This window comes from Festucalex cinctus, chromosome 13 (assembly GCF_051991245.1).
Source record: "Festucalex cinctus isolate MCC-2025b chromosome 13, RoL_Fcin_1.0, whole genome shotgun sequence".
Classification (NCBI taxonomy): Eukaryota; Metazoa; Chordata; class Actinopteri; order Syngnathiformes; family Syngnathidae; genus Festucalex; species Festucalex cinctus.
In genome coordinates, this window is record NC_135423.1 from 22421524 (window position 1) to 22444051 (window position 22528).

At 39.6% G+C, this 22528-nt stretch overlaps 1 protein-coding gene and 1 long non-coding RNA gene across 3 annotated transcripts in view; one reads left to right on the top strand and one right to left on the bottom strand.

The window, feature by feature from the left end:
• LOC144033188 (calsyntenin-2-like) overlaps positions 1-22528 on the top strand; it is a 239778-nt gene that overhangs the window by 136737 nt on the left and 80513 nt on the right. For both annotated transcript variants that reach the window (XM_077541104.1, XM_077541106.1), the window contains exons 3-4: positions 10204-10399; positions 15618-15826. In XM_077541104.1, coding sequence (XP_077397230.1) covers positions 10204-10399; positions 15618-15826 — 405 coding nt within the window. The remainder of the gene's footprint in view (positions 1-10203; positions 10400-15617; positions 15827-22528) is intronic.
• On the bottom strand, positions 15722-21283 carry LOC144033192 (uncharacterized). Its single transcript, XR_013287902.1, has 3 exons — positions 19653-21283; positions 19442-19562; positions 15722-17655 (listed from the first exon to the last, which is right to left on the bottom strand). It is a non-coding gene; the product is annotated as an uncharacterized LOC144033192 (long non-coding RNA).

The following is a 22528-nucleotide window of genomic DNA, read 5'->3' on the forward strand; positions in this document are numbered from 1 at the left end:
TAATATGTTTCATAATTTGATTTGCTGTTCCCTTAACCTGATGTATTTGTATTTTTCCACTGTTTTCAGCTCCTGGGTTGTGTCAGTGGACTAGGGAAAAGTTAACGGACACAAGAGAGTTTGAGAAACAATTTACCTTTCAAAACATACACATAGTTGTTGACGTGTTGAAGAAAATATTAGATGGCAATCAGATTTGGGTAGAGTACGTAGCCAAAAATGCACTCAAATAAGTGTTCTATTACTTTAGAATTACAATAAATACTTGAGTAAGAGTAAATAAGTATTCAGTGAAATGACTACTGGGTAGATGGTGAGTAACTTTGGGTGTTTATCAGAACAAAAATAATTCAACTATATGCAAATTCAGCCATGTCCAACAATGACTGTGCAACTAAAACGATAAATAAAATTGAATATAAAAGCAACATCAACAATAAAATTTGTTATTTTGCATTCTTCAAAGAAGGCGAACTTCAGGTCTCGGCTTTATTCCATCTCATAACATCGCACAATTACGCAAACGCTCCTTTCTCGCTGTGCCTGTCTATGAAAATACCAAAGAAAGAAAACTACCCATACATACATTAGACTGTACTTTGCGCTATATTTGCGCTGGGAACGAAAATATGGCCCTATGTGCGGTCAAGTGGCAGTCTGGTTTTGTTTGACTGGTGAATTGCAGTCAAACGTCACTAGTTGATGCTTATGGGTGTTGTCTTTCCTTGTGTAAAGCACACTGAGTTGCCTTGCGTATGAACTATGCTATACAAATAAACTTGTCTTGCCTTGCATTGCCTTGCATTGCCTAGTGACATTTGATTGGTGAACAGGACCGAGCAGGAAAAGACATGCCACAAAAAACAAACAAACAAACAAACAATAAATGAATGAATGAATACATAAAAATAAAAGCGCAACCTGACTTCAGCTCAATGAAATGGAGTAAAAGTACTGTTTCATCGTAACAAATATTCAAGTAAAAGTAACAAGTCGCATCAAAACTACTCTGGCAAGTACAATGCATTACAAAAGTTACGTAAGTTTGAGTAATGTAAAAGAGCAAAGCGATATTTTATTATGACATTTCATTATGATATTACATACAATATACTGTATGTACATATATCCAGGATTGGGGAATAACAGATAACCTACGGTGCATATACAGTATCTATACTGTCTCTACAATAATGTGCCATTGATTATTTTCTATTGTGTTTAGACTATTGTTTAGTTTTACCTTTATTTAGGACAATCATTAGAAAAAAAAATAAATTCAATATTTAAATTTAATTGGTGTAGCCTTACTTTTTTCACTTTTTATTAGTATGATCTAACTCAACAATATACTGGAGAATTAGGCTGCTACAAGCTTTATTATTGTAATTACCTGTTCCCAATTGTAACTCATTGTATGGGGTATATGCCACGGAAGAGGCGGGACTGTTTTTGTACATCAGTTTGTTTCCAGTTCGGTTTGCGATGTGTGGGCTGCGTCAGAAATTGCTTGTGCTTCCGACTTTGTGCCCCTCGGTTACGCGTTCGCAACCCGGACTGGAAACAAACTGATGTGCAAAATCACGTCCCGCCTCTTCCATGGCATCTACCCCATAGATACATTATCAGAATTACACAAGAAATTCAAAACTGATTTCCAGAAAATTTAGTAGCGGTCATTTGGAGAAAGAAAGTAACCATCTACCCGCCCATAATTAAATGGCACAACCCATCTGTCTGTCCTTCATGTGCCACAAGTCGCCTGGATGAAGTTTTCTTATCATGCGAGGACATTATTATTGTTGCTGATTGGCTCTGAGACAGTCTGGGTTTCTCTTGCCTCTTAGTGAGGCATGTAGTGTCCATTTTGAACACTCACTTAGGTTACTGTATAATGGTCCATTTGCTCTACTTTTATTACTTTTATTATTGCATAATTAAATTATGAGAGAGAATGAACAGTCGTTGCGAGAAAGGAGCCAGGTTATCTCATGCATACACTAAAGTCAGTTTCTCTTCATAGATGCCTTGATATAAATATGAAGTCATTATATTTGTCTATCCTAGAGACATTTCCCAGACACAGAAATCACATTTTCTCTGCGGCTATTCTCTATCATGCACATGCTTGACTTCCCTACATTCTCTCCTCCCACTCCACCATCTTTTTCTTTTCCTCTTGACTTCCTCCCTGAAGATACAATCTGCCAGCAGCAATAGTAGAAATGTCACCCGAGGACATTGTTTTTCACAGCCTGCGGCGTCCTCCACGTAGTGAGCTCATCCATCCCTCTGGCTCAGTGAGCCGCCAGACCTGACGATAGATTTGAGACTTTCAAGAAGATGATATAACCGGTTGTCATGTATACAAAGTGGACTACAGTGAGTCATGTTAAGGAGCAAGTTGACTACATTTCCACTGCGACATTAAACCAAGAATGCCATCTAGAGGAGTAAAAAAAAATATTACAAGTCCTCCATGAAGCTTCATTTGTCTATCACCAGTCCCAGGCAGTTCTTATACCGCATGTCTTGGTACATTACTGCAGAATCAGCTGCAATTGCATGTGCGATATTTTAAATTCTCAACCTAAGCTGTTTCTGCCTTTTGTGAAGATCATGAAATCTGGGGAGAGAGCCAAAAAATGACGTTCAGTTTCTCTTCTGGGTGGGTGGCTTTTGACCCAGGTAAAGTTTGGGAACAATGTGGGACAGGCTTATCTTTTCAATACAAGAAAATGGGTTCTCTTATATTTATTTGATTTTGTGCCTGACTCCATCCATTTTGCTGTTCCAATTGTGGAATTGCTCATTCTGTTTTTTATTGGCCCTGGATCTAATTAAGCCTGTCCCGGGTCAAAGACAGCGTTAGTGAGGTAAACGACTTTGTTTCTTTGTGAAGCTCAACAGAGCAGAGAACATCCTCGGGGCATTAATAGGGGTCATAAACTCTTATAGGGATATCTGAACACATTGAACTCTTGCTGGCTTGCTCACACAAGGACACAAGCCATCCCCCAAGGCCACTTATTAACACGATTGAAAAATCTAACTGTTAATGGGCTTCTGTGATTATTTTCCATTGATTTGGCTTTCTTTCTTTTTCCTCTTTAAAAACCAAAATGGTAAGAACCCTTGTGATTTTGTTGTACCATAACTTAAGATCAGTGACGACCATGAAACATTAGTGAATCATAAGAGTGCATCAGAGGTGCTGTAGGAAATTATGCAATTTCACTTAATTTGTCAGAAAATTATGTAGTATTTACTACATACATTAATTAAATTTAAAAAAACACAATCAAAAAGGAAGACAAAAATAAATACATAAATTAATAAATCCCTCTCTTCACAACACAATTACACAAAGAACATAATAGACCAGGGATGTGTCTGATTGCAAACTGATTTCCATGTTGTTATGGTCTATTTAAATAGACCATAACAAACATGGAAATCAGTTTGCATTTGTTTTGATGACAGATAATTTTAAAGAAAGACCTCTATATCCCAATTAGAGCTGTCAAAATTAATGAATTAATTGACAAGTAATCAATTAATTGACTATTTCACTATTTTAATAACTGATTTCTGTAGTCCTTCATGACAGAAGACTGATTATCTTCTGTGTTTAATCAAAATGTCATTTGCAAACATTTTTTTACCTTGTAAAACAATGACTGAACCGTACAATATCAATTGTCCTCCAACCCACTTTTTTTTTTTCATTACTATACAAATACAAAGTACACAATAACCACTAATCACTGGTTAACAAACAGTAATCACGGAAATTAATGCTTTTGTAATATACTTTAAAAAAATTCAAATCCAAATAAAATGAATCTGATTAGTTGATTGGATAATCAATAGATTAATTGATTCTAAGAATATTTGATAGTGACCGCACAAATCCCAATAGAGCATCCATCCATCCATTTTCTTGACCGCTTATTCCTCACAAGGGTCACGGGGGGTGCTGGTGCCTATCTCAGCTGGTCCCAATAGAGCATACCTTAAAATTGCATGAAATTAAAAGCACATTTCTATTAACATTTTTCCATGTGTTCATAAAATATGTATTATACATTATTTTGTATAGAACGCAATAAAATGAATCGTAATAAATAAACTGAAACTAATAAGCCACTGGCCAGAAAAAAAATTCAATCAAAATAGTACATTTTAATTGGCATCTGTCAGACATTTATGCCCCGAGTGTAAATGCTTTTAAATCCAGGTTAAAAACTTTGCTTTTTTCTTATACCTTTGATTCGGGACTTTTAAACAGCTTTAATTAAGCTTTTTTATTTTTAATTATTATTTTAATTATTATTTTAAACTTCCTTATGTTAAATGTTTTAAAGTTTGTTGAATAATGTTTTAATATTGTTATTGTATGTTCTTTTTAGTAAATTTTGAAACCTATTTTCATTTATTTTTCTTCCTCTGAATGTTAACTACTGTTTCTTGATGCTAATGTGTTGTCTTTCCTTGTGTAAAGCACATTGAGTTGCCTTGTGTATGAAATGTGCTATACAAATAAACTTGCCTTGCCTTGCCTTTAGTTCCTGATCACAAAACAGCTAGCGATACCTTGAAATAAGGCTGGGTATCGGCCAATACGCATAATGGGTATCGGTACTCCCCCAGCCCTGGTATTAGCAAATACATTAAATCTTTGGGCCAAAACCTCACTATGTCCCAGATTGTTAAATTTCATATTGTTTCACAAATCAATAGTATTGGTCAATCCAAACTCAGATGTTATTTTTGCAAATGATTGCCCAATCTAAAGTGCTGAAAACGGATTGCTGCCTTTGCTGATGCGATGTTAATATGCACAAACATGCCATTTTTGTGGGCTTCAGTAAAGTCAAGATTTTGGAGGTACGAGGATTCTGCCCGACATCAGTGATATTCACCCACTTGGAAGAGCCCTTTCTGCAAAATTGGCAAACATACACAGCGAACTTTGCGCTTGTCTGAAAATCTGAATCTGCCGACATTTGTGCCCCACCGTAGATGCCCTGACTGCAAAAAATAGATTCCTGAGTGATATTTCGCTCCCTCAAATGTGACTTGATTGACAAACGCAGTCCTTCCCAATCAGTCACGATGCTATATACACACTAATCATTAGAAAACGGTAAGGTGGTCATGACATTTGTGAGAAGAGCCTTTAATGTAATTAAGTGAGACGAGGTGACAGTCGGGTCCACAAGCATGGATAAATCCTCATATGCTTCTCCACAACCCACACACACATCCACAATGACATGCACACAAAAACCTTGTCAAAAAATGGTGTCTTTAATTACAAAAATATATCTTTTTTGCACATCTGCTATATATGCACTTAGTGTACATCATAAACATATCACGTATGGCATTCAAAATCAAATCGTGCTGGTTTAATTTGCGTTACTCTTATCTCCAGGATGGACAGCAACTTGTGGTTTTCCTTTTTTTTTGGCAGGCTAATTTCATGAGGAGCATAATCAAAGCATTTCCAATTTTGTCACATTGCAGAGTTTACAAGGGTTGACAGTCTGTCTCTGTGCCGTAGCAGAGAGGGTTGACATCTCTGTCGAGTGATTGCACAGCCATGGATCCAAGTGTGCTTGTGACTAAATGAGACAGATATGGTGACTTCTGTGGATGACTAATAGCTGAGTTAATAACTGCTTGCTGAATCCAAATTGGAAAAAGTGAAGTCATGACAACTGTGAAAAGCACTGACAGTAACGCCTCTACAAATTGGACTGATTAGCTAAAAATGGCAGCTCCAAATATTGTGATAGGGATAGCCAAGTATTGCCTGCTGCATAATACATTTGCTGACAGTAATCTGATTTTGTCTGTTCTAGCTGGTGTGACGTTTTCCAGGGGTAGGAGGATGAAAGGAATAACAAGTCTAATTTAAGCTGCCAAACTGGCACATTTGGAGTGTGTATCTATGTCTCTGCTTTGGTCACTCTCCAAAATACAGATATCAGATTTGGCTTGAGGCAATGGCCATTTTACATCCTCCCCCATCTCCTTCTTTCCTATCCCTTCCTTTCCTTTCCCTTTCCTATCACTTTAAAGCCCAGTTAAAGCCTCAATTGCTGTGTAATCTATGCATTTATTTGCAAGAGTGACATTTCAGGAAAGAGAATCAGCTAGTGCATGTGTGTACATATCAATGCCGGCAGCTCACCATCGATGGTCTGTCAGGTTTGATAATAACTTGGGGGGCCTGGAGGTGCAGTGGCCCCTAATACTTTGTCACAGTCTTGCAACTCTGCAAACACCATCGCCAGCAAAGCACTGCTGCCTTCGCTGATAATGAGCTCAGTGTCCTCACAGACACTCCAGTGTGGACGGGTGCCAGATTCCCATGAGGTGTTGAGCACCACATGACATCAACACAACTTGAGCTTAGTTCCTGAGCACACATTGCCAATAACTCGTATACGGGCATTCACTTCCATGTGATTAAATGAAAATAATGATGCCCAAAGGGTAGACTTGACGCCACATAGACAGAGAATTAGCACATCAAAGAATGAGAAAGATAGAGGACATTTCAACTGAAAAGTCAACTGAGTTATTAGCAAAGTTTTCATGTGCGTTGGTGATAACACAAATGGCTGCCAAACTATTGAATAAATAGCAGCGCAAACTCCAATCCATTAATATGCATCCATTAGTTTTGCATGGCCAGGCTTCAAAAAGACACATTTCCCCCATAACTCCACTGTTTAAAAGCCTAATGTGACAGGGAGACATATTTAGATAATAGTTTCGACAAAGCCATTAGCGTTTGCAAGCTTTCTGTCTTTGCCAAGTGCCAACATCTGTTCTTCAGCTCAGGCGGCTTTGGCCAACACTTTAAAATGTCCTCCCTCTCTCCTGCCACTAGATGGGTGGCAGTACACTCACGGAGGTGGAGTCAAGTGATACCTCACGTATGGAAAACTGACAGGCTTTTTGCCCTTGAGTTGTTTGTGAGTGAGTCATAAAGGAGGAGAGTAAACCTCTTGCAATCAGCATAGCTCACCTTGACCCCTCCCACTCCCCTTCAGTTACAATTACATCATGAGGGGCCTTTGAAGACCACTGTGTCTCAGCAGTGGGTGGACATCATCGTGAAGGATGTTCGGTAGCCTACCACTTTTTTTTCAGACCAATACTAGTACTAGTACTCAACTCTTGAGTAGTCACCAACACTGATACCAAGTACCGATGCCACTAGTACTTTAAATACCGGTACATAAAATTTCCCCACAAAAAAACATTGATGACCAATTTTTTAAAAAAGACCTATATATATCCCTATTTAGCATTGTCCTTAAATTTGCATTAAATTCATGGACATTTTCTATTCTTTTTTTTTTCACTCACCCACACAAACACACACACGCAAACAAACGTGGTCTCCCAGGTGGGGAGTGAACCCACGGCAACGAAGGCAAGTGATGGTTCCACTCCTCCACATAGAGCCCGACATTTTCTATTCTTATAATTTGCTGTCAACTGAGAATGACATCACAGTTGCTCAGTGCTCAGATAACGACCAATGACAGCTCACCTGTTTTCTGAAGCTGGGCCGTAATTGGTCGTTAACTGAGCCTTGAGCAAGCGTGATGTCATTTTCAGTTGATAGCAAGTGGCAAAATGGAAATGACGGTAATAAATAAAAATGGATATTAATCCGATTGCCAAGCTTAGAATAAGGGGGGGGGGTTGCACATATAGCACATTATTGTCGACTACATTTTTGGTTGACTTCCCTTTAAGTTACTATTCAAAGATTAACAAAATAATGCACCAATTGTATTTGTCCTCCACTCTGTCCTATTTCAACTGCTCCTGTATGGCAACTTAATAGTTGTAACTAGTGATGGGTGATAGACAATTTTAAGTTGATACAATACCGATATGAATTATTTGTGTGATTTATTTATTTTGTTTTCAACATCTCTAAAACACATAACAACTGACAACCATTCAAATTACATTACTTATTTTTTTATGAATAATATAAGGATAAACCTCTAAGGCAAATTAAACTTTACTTGTACTTCAGACTAGCCACAATAACATCAGAAACAATGAAATGAGAGGTGTCAATAATAAATACACAAGTAATGAACATAAATCTGGATTAAATATTAATAATCAATTAAACAAAAATGACTTTTAATTTGTCAAATGAACCGTACCTTTGGTGACAAGGATTATTCTTCAATAATTATAAATCCAACTGTAAAAATACTAACATTAATTAACATACATTTTAATGTTTTTGCTTCTACAATACAAGTTTGCTATTCAGGAACAGCTGCATATTCATAATTATTTTATGTACGTACGTATTGTATGTAGTAATGGATCCTAACAATTGTGGAAGTGACACATGCACATACATGCTCTTCATGACATTAGCCTGCCTAATATGAGAAGAACGCGCCAACTCAGAAAGTGTGAATGTTCTGCAAGGCAAAGTGTGCTTCCTTTCTTTAAATTTACAAATATTTTGTTGTCAAATTTGTTCAAATCCCAAGTCAGTGCAACCCTCGCATCTTGCTTGTACAGCTGATAACCTGCCTGAGGCTCGGACACTCCGCGTTCCCATTCGGAGCAGCCAGAGCACGCTCCAGCACCTTGAGAGTACTCTGAATAACCCAAAGGGCACATTCCAACAATGCTGTGAGTTTCTGAACGGTCAAAGTGGAGGAGAACTTGCTCGGCGTGTATTTCCATACGTAGTTCATATTGATACTTTATGAGCGTAGTTGGTACCCAGTTGATACTCTTGAAAGTATCACTACACCCATCACTAACAACTTGTCACCTGAGAGTCCTGTCAGATCAGATGAAGAAAGATGAAGATGGTCAAGGCGGAGGTGATTACAATAAGAATGAATGATAGAAAATCAAGTTGCCATCAGCAGCCCTTAGCAAAAGTATAGCTGCTTGGAAATCCAATTATCTCTTCAGTGATATCAGTTAAATTAGCCAGAAGAGGTGAGCATTTGAGCCCAGCACCTTTAAGTGATTTCTGCGAGACCATCAACAGAGGCGTATGCAGTTTATCATTTCCACTTTATTCTTATGCCCCATGAGCCTTTGCCTGAGTTATGCACCCGACTTCCGGAATGAATCGAAACTGGCATTTTGTTTGCTGGAAAACTGTTTATGAGAGTCCATATTCTGAGACACTTACATACTTTACCAATGTGGGAAAGCAAGTTGATGAAGCTTTTGCATCCTGCTAATGTCCAGGGCAGTAGGATGACATAAAAAAGATGTACAGTCGCAATGTTTACTTTCAAACTCTTGTCACTTCAAACGTGAGGCAATGAGCAATCTCAAAAGCTCTGAGGCAGATCATCAGTACCTACACAAAAATAATATCGGTCTCGTTTTGTTAAGCGGTTGGACACAGTCTTTTCTTTTTTTTAGCTTAAAGCAGATGTAGGAGCCATCTAAACCCACTACTTCCGGGGCAGTCTAACCACTGCAAACCTCTACAAAGACACTCCCTACAGCTTCTTGACACAAACGGTTACCGTCCATAATCCAAACAAAATATCACTACGAGGTTTAATACTGAAGTGTCGTGTTTCGAATCTTCTCCTGTGGTAATAGTGGCAAAGCAGGCAGGTTCGATGCGCACGTTGTGCCGTGCTCTTTGTCCACAAAATGAAAAGTCTCGAGCATTGGCAAATGGAGATTATCACGGGTAGGCGCTGGAAAGTAGTGTTTTTCACAACAACATTCCCCTTTCCTTGTCCGATTGCCAGAACAAAACATCACTTTTGTAGTCACAGATTCAATTTCTTCTTCTTGTTCGTACTAACGGCAACGGCGCAACAAATTTCCAAGTTGTGCAAGTCATTTTGAAATGCAAGAGGCTTAGAAAAATTTAAAAAAGGGGAGAATAAAAATGTTGAAATATACGTCTGCGTGACACGTAGAATTTGCATTATAAGTTCTACAGTATACATTCAGGAGTACTAGTCAAGCGTTATGAACAGTACATGTTTCAATTGCAGAATTGGGTTCTTCTATGATGTTTATAGGACAGTACTTATAAAGGTAACATACATTAAATGTCCTTTTAATGCATTCACCATTTCCCAACCATTTTTCAAATGTCTTGCAACTCTTCAAACACTATCGCCATGACGATGTTTTCTCTTTCATCTCCAGGGGAGATCTGTGCGTTCAACATCCTTGGGTTGGAGGCTCCATTCGAGGCAGTGGTTCTGAACGGTACATCTGGGGAGGGCCAACTGAGGGCTCGCGGCCTGGTGGACTGCGAACTGCAGAAGGAGTACACCTTCATCATTCAGGCTCATGACTGCGGTTCAGGACCAGAGGGCACAGAGGGCAAAAAGTCCCACAAGTGAGTAAAATAGCCATACAGTTTACATGGAGTTCAATATCAGTTCAATTTTGCATAGATATTTCGACAGGTACACAATCATTTTATTTAATACATTTTAATTCATGGTCCTGAATGAAGTAGTTACTAGCCTCACATTTTTTAATATTTCTCAGTGACAAGTAAAATGGTTAAAGAGTATAAAGAGTAGGGGTGATAAAAAAAAATCGATTCGGCGATATATCGCGATACTACATCGCACGATTCTCGAATCGATTCACAAAAAAAAATCGATATATATATATCTATATATATATATATATATATATAGATATATATATATATATTTTTTTTTTAAAGAGCTCAGAATTGTTCATTCGGTAGTCTTACCGATTCAACGTCTTATCATCATTGCCTCTTTTTTTTTTTGTGTGTGTGTGAATCGATTTTTAAACTTCCATTTTTAATGGAAAAATATTCAACAAAACGTCTGACTTCGGGTTAGGATTCACACCTTGAGCATGGAAGAATGTTATATGAACGGAACATTAAGCCTTAATATTTTATTTTAATGCTGTTCAAACATGAAACAGATTACAACCTCTATAAGACTGAAATTTCAGATAAATAAATAATACATTTTCATATAAATCTTACACTCTACAAGCTTACTGATTAGTTTTTTCTAAATTTGAATGAAAAAAAAATCGCAACAATCGACTTATAAATTCGTATCGGGATTAATCGGTATCGAATCGAATCGTGACCTGTGAATCGTGATACGAATCGAATCGTCAGGTACTAGGCAATTCACACCCCTAATAAAGAGTGTTCGTGAGCGTCTTTGGAGCGTTTTGTAACACTGAAGGAAGCCTGCAGAAAAAGCAACAATCACTTGTGTCCACATCCTCGCAAGCCTGTGTCACTCAGTGAGAAACGAGCTCTTTTTTTTTTTTTTATCTCATTGCCGACTTGTTGAGGGCACGCCATCCTTTTCCGACTGACGACCATGGTCTCACATTAGGAGTCCCACATCACTACAAGATTGATGCAACCAACTTGACAGAAAAAAACATATCTCAGACAGAACATAGCAGAAAAAAAAAAAACAAGAGAAAATGTTTTTTTAACGTGCAAAAATATTAAGAAAAAAATCCAATTGACTGAAATAGTTTTGTGTTCAAGCAGAGATCTTTGTGAGAAAGTTAAAAGAATCTTTGACATCAGTCTATGGAGTTTTCTTGTGATGTTGTTTGTTGTTGTTTTTCTCTGGAAAAATGTTCGCAATTACACCAGAGATGGACAACAGAGATGAAATGATGCCCTTTTTTGAAGGGAGAGTGAGCAGAGGACCACATCATGAGTTGAAATTTTCCTCTATCCTGTCTTCTTTCCTGCTCTACTTGCCGCTTGTCTGCTGCTCTACTTCTTCCTTTTGTTCTTCTTTCTGGATGGATACAGCTGTCTGAGTCTGTCCTCATTCATTGCTGTATCTGTCATAGTTGCCAATATATTAATATTTAATATGACCACCTCTGTGATAACAAAGGAATTCATCCTCCTTCCCGTATATATAAATCTATCTCATGGTCTCGCTGAGAAGAATCTTTGTTGCATTTCCTCTCTTAAAATACAATGATAAACTTTGAATGCTTGCGTCTTATAGTAGAGCTTATAAACATTTTGTCAGTGACACTGTCAGAATGCTTACAGTCATGTCATGAAAATGTTCCTTGCGCATGGATTCTCACTTACACAGGATTCCCAAGTGGGACAATGAATTCACAACCAGATTAGTGTGTGTCAGCAAATGTAGATTATTTTAGTCTAAATAAATTCTGTATGATAAGGTATCAGGGATTATTAAAGCCATCATTGGCGACACTTGCAGGCCCATCCATCTGGCAGAGAGGCTAATTACCCCACTTGACAATTAGCTGAACGGCAATTAGGAGACACGCACATATCCTCCCTCAAACACTTTCAGGTTTTTAAAGCCAGTGTGGTTAACTGCAAAACAACAGTGGTAGACATGCAATAAAGATGTGGTCAGAAAAATATCGTGGATATTATGTGATAAACACCAACAGAGTATGAGTACATTATGCCTTGCATCATTTTATAGCAGCGCTAACACATCATCAATATTACAATATTACTCTGAGTCCACTGTTTGTAATAAAGCGTCGACTTGTCTCACAATCCATACACCGCAATCATTTTCAACATAAAATGGGATTGTTTTTTCTCTCATCCTGTTGCAGGTCTTGGTTGATTATGCATCCTGTCTTTTGTAAACACTTTTCATGGAGATAAATATAATGCAAAAGTAACTTGTACCTGAAAAATAAATAAATAAAAATAAATAAATAAATAAATAATTGTAGTTGTAGCAAAAAAACTTAGGAGTAAGCCAAAAGCAGTGACTGACATTTTAACATAATCTGTCTTGACATTTGTAAGACTAAAGAAATCAACTAGTGCAAAAGTGTTGTGCACGCAATTAATTCAACCTAGAATCTCTGGAAGCTAATTGAAATGGAACCTCATTCTGTCAAAACCTGTTAGTTGAAGTGATAAATGAACTATTTAGAAACAATAACATACCTCAAAGCAAAAGCATGTTTATCTTCAAGCAGCACAATGTAATATAAAGATATGGTCTTTGTGTTTTAATTAAGAATGTGCGCCTGCAGGAAGTGAAACATCTGTGCTGCTCTGCTTCTTCTTATTAGACACACTAAGTGACATCAATTTAATTGTCAGATTCAAATTGCAATTGCAATATATCAGCAGATTAGAAATGTGGCAAAAAGAAAATAGTGTAAAAATAAAATATCTTTATTAAGATGTTAAAGAAAAACACACACTGAGCTGTAGATTGGTGAAGGAAGTAGAAATGCACAGTTCTTGATTTTAAGAATTATTGGGGGCAACTTTGTTTTTCTGTTTTGGACTGACTGGCTTGAGCTTTAACTTATGAAAACATTTTAGAGCAATGTTCCCATCTCTATCCTTATCTCTTCAATTAGATAGCACCATCAGATTGTCAAGGTGTAAGTATGATGTTTGCATGTAACAATATTGACTAAAAAGAGGATTTCAACCTAAATTTTTAGATTCATTTTCATCTTTCCAGTCTGCCGTCATGTTTCCTGTGTTAGGAAATGAATTGTGTGCTCAAACACACAACTTAAGAAAAGTTATTTTTTTTTAACTTGATCTATAAATAGTCAAAAGATATAAAATATGTAGACATCAGACTGAAGTGAATTTAACACTCGAGAAAAACGTTTATATGAGGCGCTGAATTACTAAAGGGTGGGAGGTGTGGCGGGGTGCATGCTGCAGGGCCAACGCAAGGTTATTGGAGTTGAGCCAGCACGTCTGATTTCCGAGTGCTGCATGCCCATAATGTATGAGTCCATACCATGAATCACATTTAGCTGTTTGCTATAGGAAATCTGATATCATTGCCTGCATTATATTAAAAACTTGAATCACAAACACTGCATAGACCGATTCATCCATATTCTCTTTGTCAAACCCCCCATCTACAAACATTTCATTATTCATCCTAGTTTGATGCATTGTTGTATGCACAAGTCACTCCGAGTTCTTTAAGAAAAGCCTATTAAAATAACAAAAAGCTGCTGGAATAGTATGTGGCCATCCCCGCTTATTTCCAAACACTATCACATTATATGGTTAACATTACTTTTATTAACACCAAATACATCCATGTGCCGGCTGTAGCCGCAGAGTAGAATGAGTTTATTGTTACAAAGTAAGGGATTTAAAATTTATCAAATAGATGTGAAGTATATAGTATTAAACTAAGAATTCATAAAGTAAATAAATTGATTAGTCTTACTGACATTTGCTTTTCATCTCAAAGTTATTATTCACTATCATCTAAAGCAAGCACGTGTTTACAGAAGAATGAAAAAGATGCTCAGCCTTCCCACTGTACAGTCCTTTGTTGGCCTGCATTATAGTTGCTCATATTTTGTTGAGATATTTATGACTTTTTATAACAGTTAATTTAGTTGCACTGCCTCAATGATAATCCCATAAACAACAGAGTCATTGCAGCTCTTTGTTACTTGAAACATCATCCTCAAGCTCCAAGTCCATCATTCTTGCTCTTGGTGCACGCATCTGTTGCTGTTGAACAATTTCAAATGGATTTTCTAATCTGCTGCTTTCTGCTTTCTAGGACTGACTCCTAAAATAGAAGCTGTACAAACTTTTGATGATGAGGAGGTTGATAATAAAAACAACAACAATAATAACAATAATTATTATTATATGATAATAACTGAGAATAATAATAATAACTTATGAAGGCACTTGGCACACAAGCAATCAGGGCCAAAAGCTTCCATTAGTTTGCGCAATTATGCACAATGACAAAAGATCACAACTCACTAATAAACACAATTAATAATTTGACAAAATTTAGTTTTTAGCTGTATATTTTTAGTTATCCCATGCACAAAGCCAAAATAATAATCTACCACTTGTGACACAATATATATACACATATATTCTTTTTTACTTTTTACACATGGAGGCCGTACTTTTGTAGAGGCGTACATACTCGTGGCGTAAAAATTCCTGAACTTTCATTCTTGTGCCAGTCCAAGTCTAGTTTACCATATTTGGTAATTTGGCAGATCATCCTACGCCTCACGGGGCGGTCTGGTGTCCCGAGGGCATTTTCTACTAAACACTCCCAGCACACCGAATAATTTTGTGACAAAAGTAGACTCAAATTTAAACCAGGTAAAACCAGGTCTAAATTGTGGCGCAGATGTATTGCACTGACAATGTTTAGTTGATGTAATTGTATTTCACATAAATATGACATCAGCATTCATCTGACCCTCGCAATCATTAATTTTACATGATCTGCAAGTGGAGATCTTCTTGCATTTATTTATAAACGCCATATATACCGTGTAACTTTCCTGCGCTGAATTTAAAGGGAGTGAGGGGAGCCACTTTAATTGGTGGGGAATCAAGTTGGCTGTGTTCAGTCCCACTACAGTGCAGCGCCCAATTGAAATTGTGGCCATCAAAATGTGCACTGGTGGACTGCACGTGGCGCTGCACAAGAAAATAGAGCCTATTATGTTTGCCCAATGAAAATCATTCCTTACCTTATTGTATTTCCATGTGGACGGTCCATCTAAGCAGATGAGTAAATTCCATTTCCTACATCTGTTGTGCACAGGGCAGTGGTCCATATTCAAGTCAACGACGTCAATGAATTTGCTCCAGTGTTCCGGGAGCCTGAGTACCAAGCTGCAGTGATAGAGGGAAAAATTTATGACAGCATCCTACAAGTGGAAGCCACAGATCAAGACTGTTCACCTCAATACAGCCAGATCTGTAACTACCAGATTACCACAACTAACACACCCTTTGCTATAGACCGCAATGGTAAGTATAGTTGAACGTAAAAACAAACAAAAAAATTGTTCTAACACTTTAATATTCACTTGGTGATGAAATGTGTTTTTTATGTGTATGCCTTTCTCTTCATAAGAACATTTTAAAACATCCATCCGTCCATTTTCTTAACCTCTTACTCCTCACAAGGGTTGCAGGGGTGCTGGAGCCTATCCCAGCTGGCTTTAGGCAGTGTACACCCTGATCTGGTTGCCAGCCAATTGCAGGGCATTATATATGAATAAAAAATAAAAAAAATTCTAAATATTAATTGAATTCCTGCCCTTGTTATTGCAGTATAACCCTGTTATTGCAATCGATAACATTCATGGCTACACAAAATATGCACATGGGGTAAACCAAAACCGAAAGCCAAGGTGTGATTGGGCCTTTTGGACCTGAGAAGGAAGATGAATAAGTCAAGGCTTGCTTATGTCCTTGTTGCCACTCAACGAGACCATACAGTTCATGTCACCAAACATATCAAATATTTGCTCTAGGAATCTCTGCCCACGTCAAGCTTTGACTCAATTACAGTTCAGATTGCAAATTGTTAATATGATTACCCATAATCAATACATCTTGAATCTATTTTTTCTTACGTGTAAGCAGTGGATCCCAAAAATGCAGACACCAAGTAGGAACACAAAAATGTAATTGTTACAGAGAACACAATAAACAAAGTACAACTAAATCGCTTGCAAATGCAAGGAACGAGAAGAACAAAAAGGGCACGTCAAAACGCAGTAATCTACACAAACAAAAAGTGCTTGTGCCAAACAAAAAGGGCAGCAAGAAAGACTAATCAACAGATAAAAGTACTTACAGAAAAAAACAGAAACAAGATCAAAACGGGCGAGGCTAAACGTGGTCGAGGAGCAGGATCAAGATCAGGAAGTCGAGACTACAGTTGGGCTAAGGAGGTGAGCAAAGCGAATAGTCCGACAAGTGACTCTTACTTCAGCTGCCTTACACACACACACACACAAATTATGGAGTGGCTGCAGGTGTGCGTCTCCTGGGACCCATCCACTGGTCAGGCTGCTACTTCAAGTAAAAAAAATAAATAATAATAACCTGAGAGGACAGATCATGACAGTACCCCAAGCTTCCAGCCAGATATAGGTCCCTTGTAGACAACCAGGCCTTGTGGCCAGGACGATAGTCAGGCACCGGGAGTCGCCGTTGGTTGACGATTGCGGGTGGATGTGCGGGACAATGCTGCCCGGGTCTCCCGCCATACTCGATGGGCCCCCCGGAGATGGAGCTGGATAGTCACTTCTCTTTCTTGGGTTGGGAATAATGGAGGCTGGTACCCATAAGCTGCCATAAATGGCGAACGGCCAGTGGCTGAGGTGACAAGAGAATTATGGGCATATTCCACCCAGGCCATTTGGGAGGACCAGGAGGTTGGGTGGTGTTGGCAGACACAGCGAAGGGCACTTTGCAGATCCTGGTTGGCATGTTCAGTCTGCCCATTTGTCTGAGGATGGTAGCCTGAGGAAAGGCTAGCTGTGGCACCCATTTCTGCACAAAACTTTTTCCAGACTCGGGAAACAAATTGGGGACCGCGGTCTGATACAATGTCCTGTCAAGTTCGTGTGGTCCGTGTATATGGTGAATGGTTCCTTGGTTCCCTCCAACCAGTGCCTCCATTCCTGCAGAGCCATGACAATGGCTAGCAGTTCACGGTTTCCCACATCGTAGTTGGCTTCTGCTGGACTGAAGCGTCGGGAAAAGAAGGCACAGGGATGCAGCCTCCGGTCGACCGGGGAGCGCTTGGAGAGGACAGCCCCCACTCCGGAATCCGATGTGTCAACCTCAACAATAACGGAGATCAGAGTTAGTGGTACAAAACAGGTGCACAGGTAAATAGTTGCTTAAGCCTAGCAAAGGCTGCCTCTGTGTCAGATGACCATTTGAAAGCTAGCTTACTGGAGGTAAGTAGTGTCAAGGGTGACGCTATCTGACTGTAGTTTCTAATGAAACGTCGGTAGAAGTTCGCAAAACCCAAGAATCTCTGCAACTGTTTGCGGGTAGCTGGAGTGGGCCACTCAATCACTGCCCTAATCTTGGCAGGATTCTCTGCCTTAACATACAGCCGGTTTTCCAACAAACGCTGAAGTACCATTCGGACGTGGTGGCGATGTTCTTCAATATTCTTAGAAAATCAGTATATCATCGAGGTAGACAAAAAAACAATTCAACATATCTCGCAGAACGTCGTTAGTCTCTGGAACACTGCGGGAGCATTAGTAAGACCGAATGGCATAACCAGGTACTCAAAATGTCCCATTGGTGTCTTGAATGCTGTCTTCCACTCATCCCCCTCCTTAATTCTCACTAAGTGATATGCGCTTCGAAGGTCCAACTTTGTAAAAATCTTGGCAGACTGTAGCGGAGCAAAGGCCGAGTCCAGCAATGGCAGAGGGTACTTATCTTTAATAGTGATGTCATTAAGACCTCTGTAGTCTACACACGGCCGCAGGGTCTTATCTTTCTTATCAATAAAGAAAAACCAGCACCAACTGGTGATGAGGAGGGACGAATTAACCCGGCGGCAAGTGACTTAGCTAAATAATCATGCAAGGCTGCTTTCTCGGGATGAGATACCTGGTATAGCTTTGAGTTGGGTAGCGGTGCATTGGGAACTAGATTTATGGCACAATCATAGGGATGGTGCGGTGGCAAGGACTGGGCACGGTCCTTGCTAAAGACCTTCGCAACATGATATTCAGGGGGAACATTAGCTAGATCAATCACCTCAGGACCTTTATCTGTCAGGGCTAGGGAATGACACTCGGCGGACTAAGCATTGGGAATAACAAAAAAAAAAAAAAAAAAAAAAAAAAATCCAGTTTTCTATGGCGACAATGTCCCAATTTATGTCAGGGTCGTGTTGCTTAAGCCATGGCAATCCCAGTACTACCAGTGCGGAACTCGAGGGCATGATAAGAAATCGTCGCGTCTCTACATGGTTACCGGACAATTTAACATTAAGGGGGGCTGTGATGCACGTCCGCCAAGGGACGCCCATTAAGATCCAAAACCTGATGGGGTTTTGGAGTAAAAACGTAGGACACTTAAGAGAACCCACGAGGCCGGGGTCAACAAAAAAAACAAAAACAAAAACAAAGTCATCAGAACCCGAGTCGATCAAAGCGATTACTTTAACGTGGTGTCCAAAACCTGTGATTTCACCAGGTAGTTCTAGTCTCAGCATTTGAATCCATGGTCAAGTCGATTGGCTCAGTATCGTCCTCAGTGTACAGTGTTCACTCGTTTTCCGCAGGGGTTAGGTTCCAAAAATTTCCCGCAATAAATGAAATCCGTGAAGTAGTTAGCTTTGTTTCACAACTCTTATAAATGTTTTAAGGCTCTAAAATCCCCGACCACACAATTTATACACTTTTCTCATTGAGGCATTTACATGATCTCACATTTCTCTCTTGTTCAAACATTGACAATCTTCAAACCTTCATATATTTTATAAAATGGGTATATTACTGTAAAAAAAAATATGCAAAATTGCACTTAGAAAAATCCGCGATACAGCGAGACCGCGAAAAGTGAACCGTGTATATAGCGAGGGAAGACTGTACTCACATAGGTGACCCTCGTGGGAAGCAACTGACGATCCCTCCACCTGGCGTTGCCCCCTCATAGCTGTGGAAGAGCCGGAAGGGCGTGGCGGTCGCACCGGGCAGGAGGATACTCTGTGTCCCAGCTAACCACAGTAGAGGCATGCCCCAGTCTGGATGCGGCGCAACCGTTCATCCTGGGTTAGATTACTGCCACCGATCTGTGAAAGACCCACCTCTGGTGTCGGAGTCCTCCGTGCTGGCTCAGAGGAGGAGTCTGTGATGCCCAGGTCCTCACGGGTGGTTAAGGGGCTGGCATGATCCAGACACTGCTCTCGTTGTCGCTCCCTCATTTGGTTGTCCCGCCTAATGGCGAGAGCAATGAGTCCTTCCAAGTCTGTGGTCTCATCATGAATTGCCAGTTCATCCTTGAGCTGGGAACTCAGTCCTCTGCAAAACACACTACAAAGAGCAAGGTCACCGAAACCTCTGCGCAGCCAAAATGCGGAACTGGATGGAGTAATCGGCTACAGATAACTGTCCTTGAGTGAATTCCAGTAGCCGACTCCCAGCCTCCTTGCCCTTAACAGGGTGATCAAAAACACGTTTGAATTCAGTGAGAAAAGCTGAGTGATGTGCGCAATTCAGGTTTGGTATTGCTGATCGCCATAGCCCAAGTGGCTGCCTTGTCAATAAGCAGGCTCATAATATATACCACTCTTGCGTTGTCGCTAAAGTACGTGAGGGGCTGCTGATCGAATATTAATGTACACTGATGAATACATTGGCCGCATAACTCGGGTTCGCCGCCATAACGAGCCGGGTGCAGTAAACTGGGTTGGCGGCTATTGTGTGCTGACGCATCCGAACGGGGTGGTAGAGGAATCCCTCCTGTCTCGCCCCTCGAAATAACGAGAGCAGACAAGGCGTCAAACCGTGAAACCAACATGGCTACCGCCTCCCTCAGCTCAGTCAGGGATTGTTCATGGTGCCCCATGATTCTTCTCTGGCTGGCCAGGGCATGGCGTATCTTACGAGGTCTGCGGGATCCATGGTCGGACTATTCTGTTACGTGTAAGCAGTGGATCCCAAAAATGCAGACACCAAGTAGGAGCACAAAAATTTAATTGTTACACAAAGAGCACACAATAAAAGTACAACTGAAATCGCTTGCAAATGCAAGGAACGAGAAGAACAAAAAGCGCATGTCAAAACGCGGTAATCTACACAAATAAAAAGTGCTTGCGCCAAACAAAAAGGGCAGCAAGAAAGACTGTAATCAACAGATAAAAGTACTTACAGAAAAATACAGAAACAAGATCAAAACAGGCGAGGCTAATCGTTGTCGAGGAGCAGGATCAAGATCAGGTAGTCGAGACTACAGTTGGGCTAAGGAGGTGAGCAAAGCGAACAGTCCAACAAGTGACTCTTACTTCAGCTGCCTTATATATACACACACACTAATTATGGATTGTTCAGTTTCTGGTGTGATCACCACTTTCCTCACGCAGTGCAAGACATGTCCATTTCATAGAGTTGATCAGTTTGCTGATTTTGGCCTCTGGAATGTTCATCAAATGTTTTTAAATGGTTGTACAAAGAGGCTGGATATTGGCAGGAACTGGAACACACTGTCATATCCGATGATCCAGAGCATCCCTTCCATGCTCAACCGGTGACATTTACGGTGAGCATTTTCGCTATGCAAGAATTGGGATGTTTTTGGCTTCCTGGAATTGTGTACAGAGCCTTGCAACATGTGGACATGCATTATCATGCTGCAACATGAGGTAATGGTCATGGATGAATGAACATTGGATGGTCCTGAGCTAGTGTGATTTCACAATGTCTGTGGTTGTGAGGCGGGTTGGATGTACTTCCAAATTCTCTGACACAGGTTTGCAAAAGGCTTTAGTTTAGTAGAGAAGTGAGCCTGTGAATATTCTCATTCATCCTGATAATTTGATGAGAATATAGAGAAATGAAATTCTGGATTTATTGATGCCATTGCTAAGCACTAATCAGAATCTCTTCTGACAAAATCTCTTCTGATACTTAGTACTTTTTTTTTTTTTTAACGTAGTTCCGGTACTATATTATGTTCATGTCAAAAACTCTAAGTGTTGCTGTCTGTGCTGTGGTGGTGCAATCAAATGCCTAAATGTTTGAGCCAGGTTCCGAACTGAGCTCTGAATGATCCCGGAGGTGCTTTTCTCTCCATTTGAGGAGGTCTTGCTCAGTCACTGACTATTGAGGAAAGACGCTAAGAGCTCTTGAACTCAAAAGCACTTCAGTGAAAAAGAAAGAGGATGGAGAGTGGAGGCAGGGTGATAGCAATGAGTGCCAAAGAAATCAGGATTGACCTTTAGCGGGGGATGAATACAAATAGGTATGACAAATGCCCTGTAGTTTTTTCTTTCTGTCTATGGGGTTCAAAACAAACCAAATAATTGATCCTACTGGTGTGTGACGTGACACGCCTGATAATTTTTTCCGCAAATCCACGACGGAAAGAGTGGATAGGAGCAATTTGCAAAAGGCCAGAAAGTGAAAATGCAGAAGATGATTCTTATCCATTAGTGGTTAGTTACTCCTGTAAATTATTGTCTGGCTCTTACTCCTCAAAGTACACCAATTGATCCATTGGTCATATAACTTCTCCTCTGTGAAATCTCACCCTATCATGGTGGACGGATTTGTGTGTCCCAATGATCTTTTGGACCTAAGTTGTCTGGGGTTTTATACCCCTGACAGGGTCATCCAGGACAAGGACATGTTCTTTGTCAACTTGGAGAAGGTGTCGCTGGTCCCTCCCTTTGGAACGACCTACCACTAAATATTAGGCAGTCCCCCTCGTTATCCTCTTTTTAAAGACGTCTTAAAATACATCTGTATTCCTTGGCTTTTGGCGCACCATGAGACTTGTTCTTGGTGCTTTGTGGTGTGTATGAGTTTGATGTTTAGTCTACTTATTTATGTATTTATTTATCTCTTTATTCACTACTTCTTATTTGTTCACTGATGTAAAATGTATTTACTTGTAAAAACAAAAAAAAACAAAAAAAAAAACAAAAAAAACCTGTATTCACACTTCAAAATGTTTGCTTTGTTC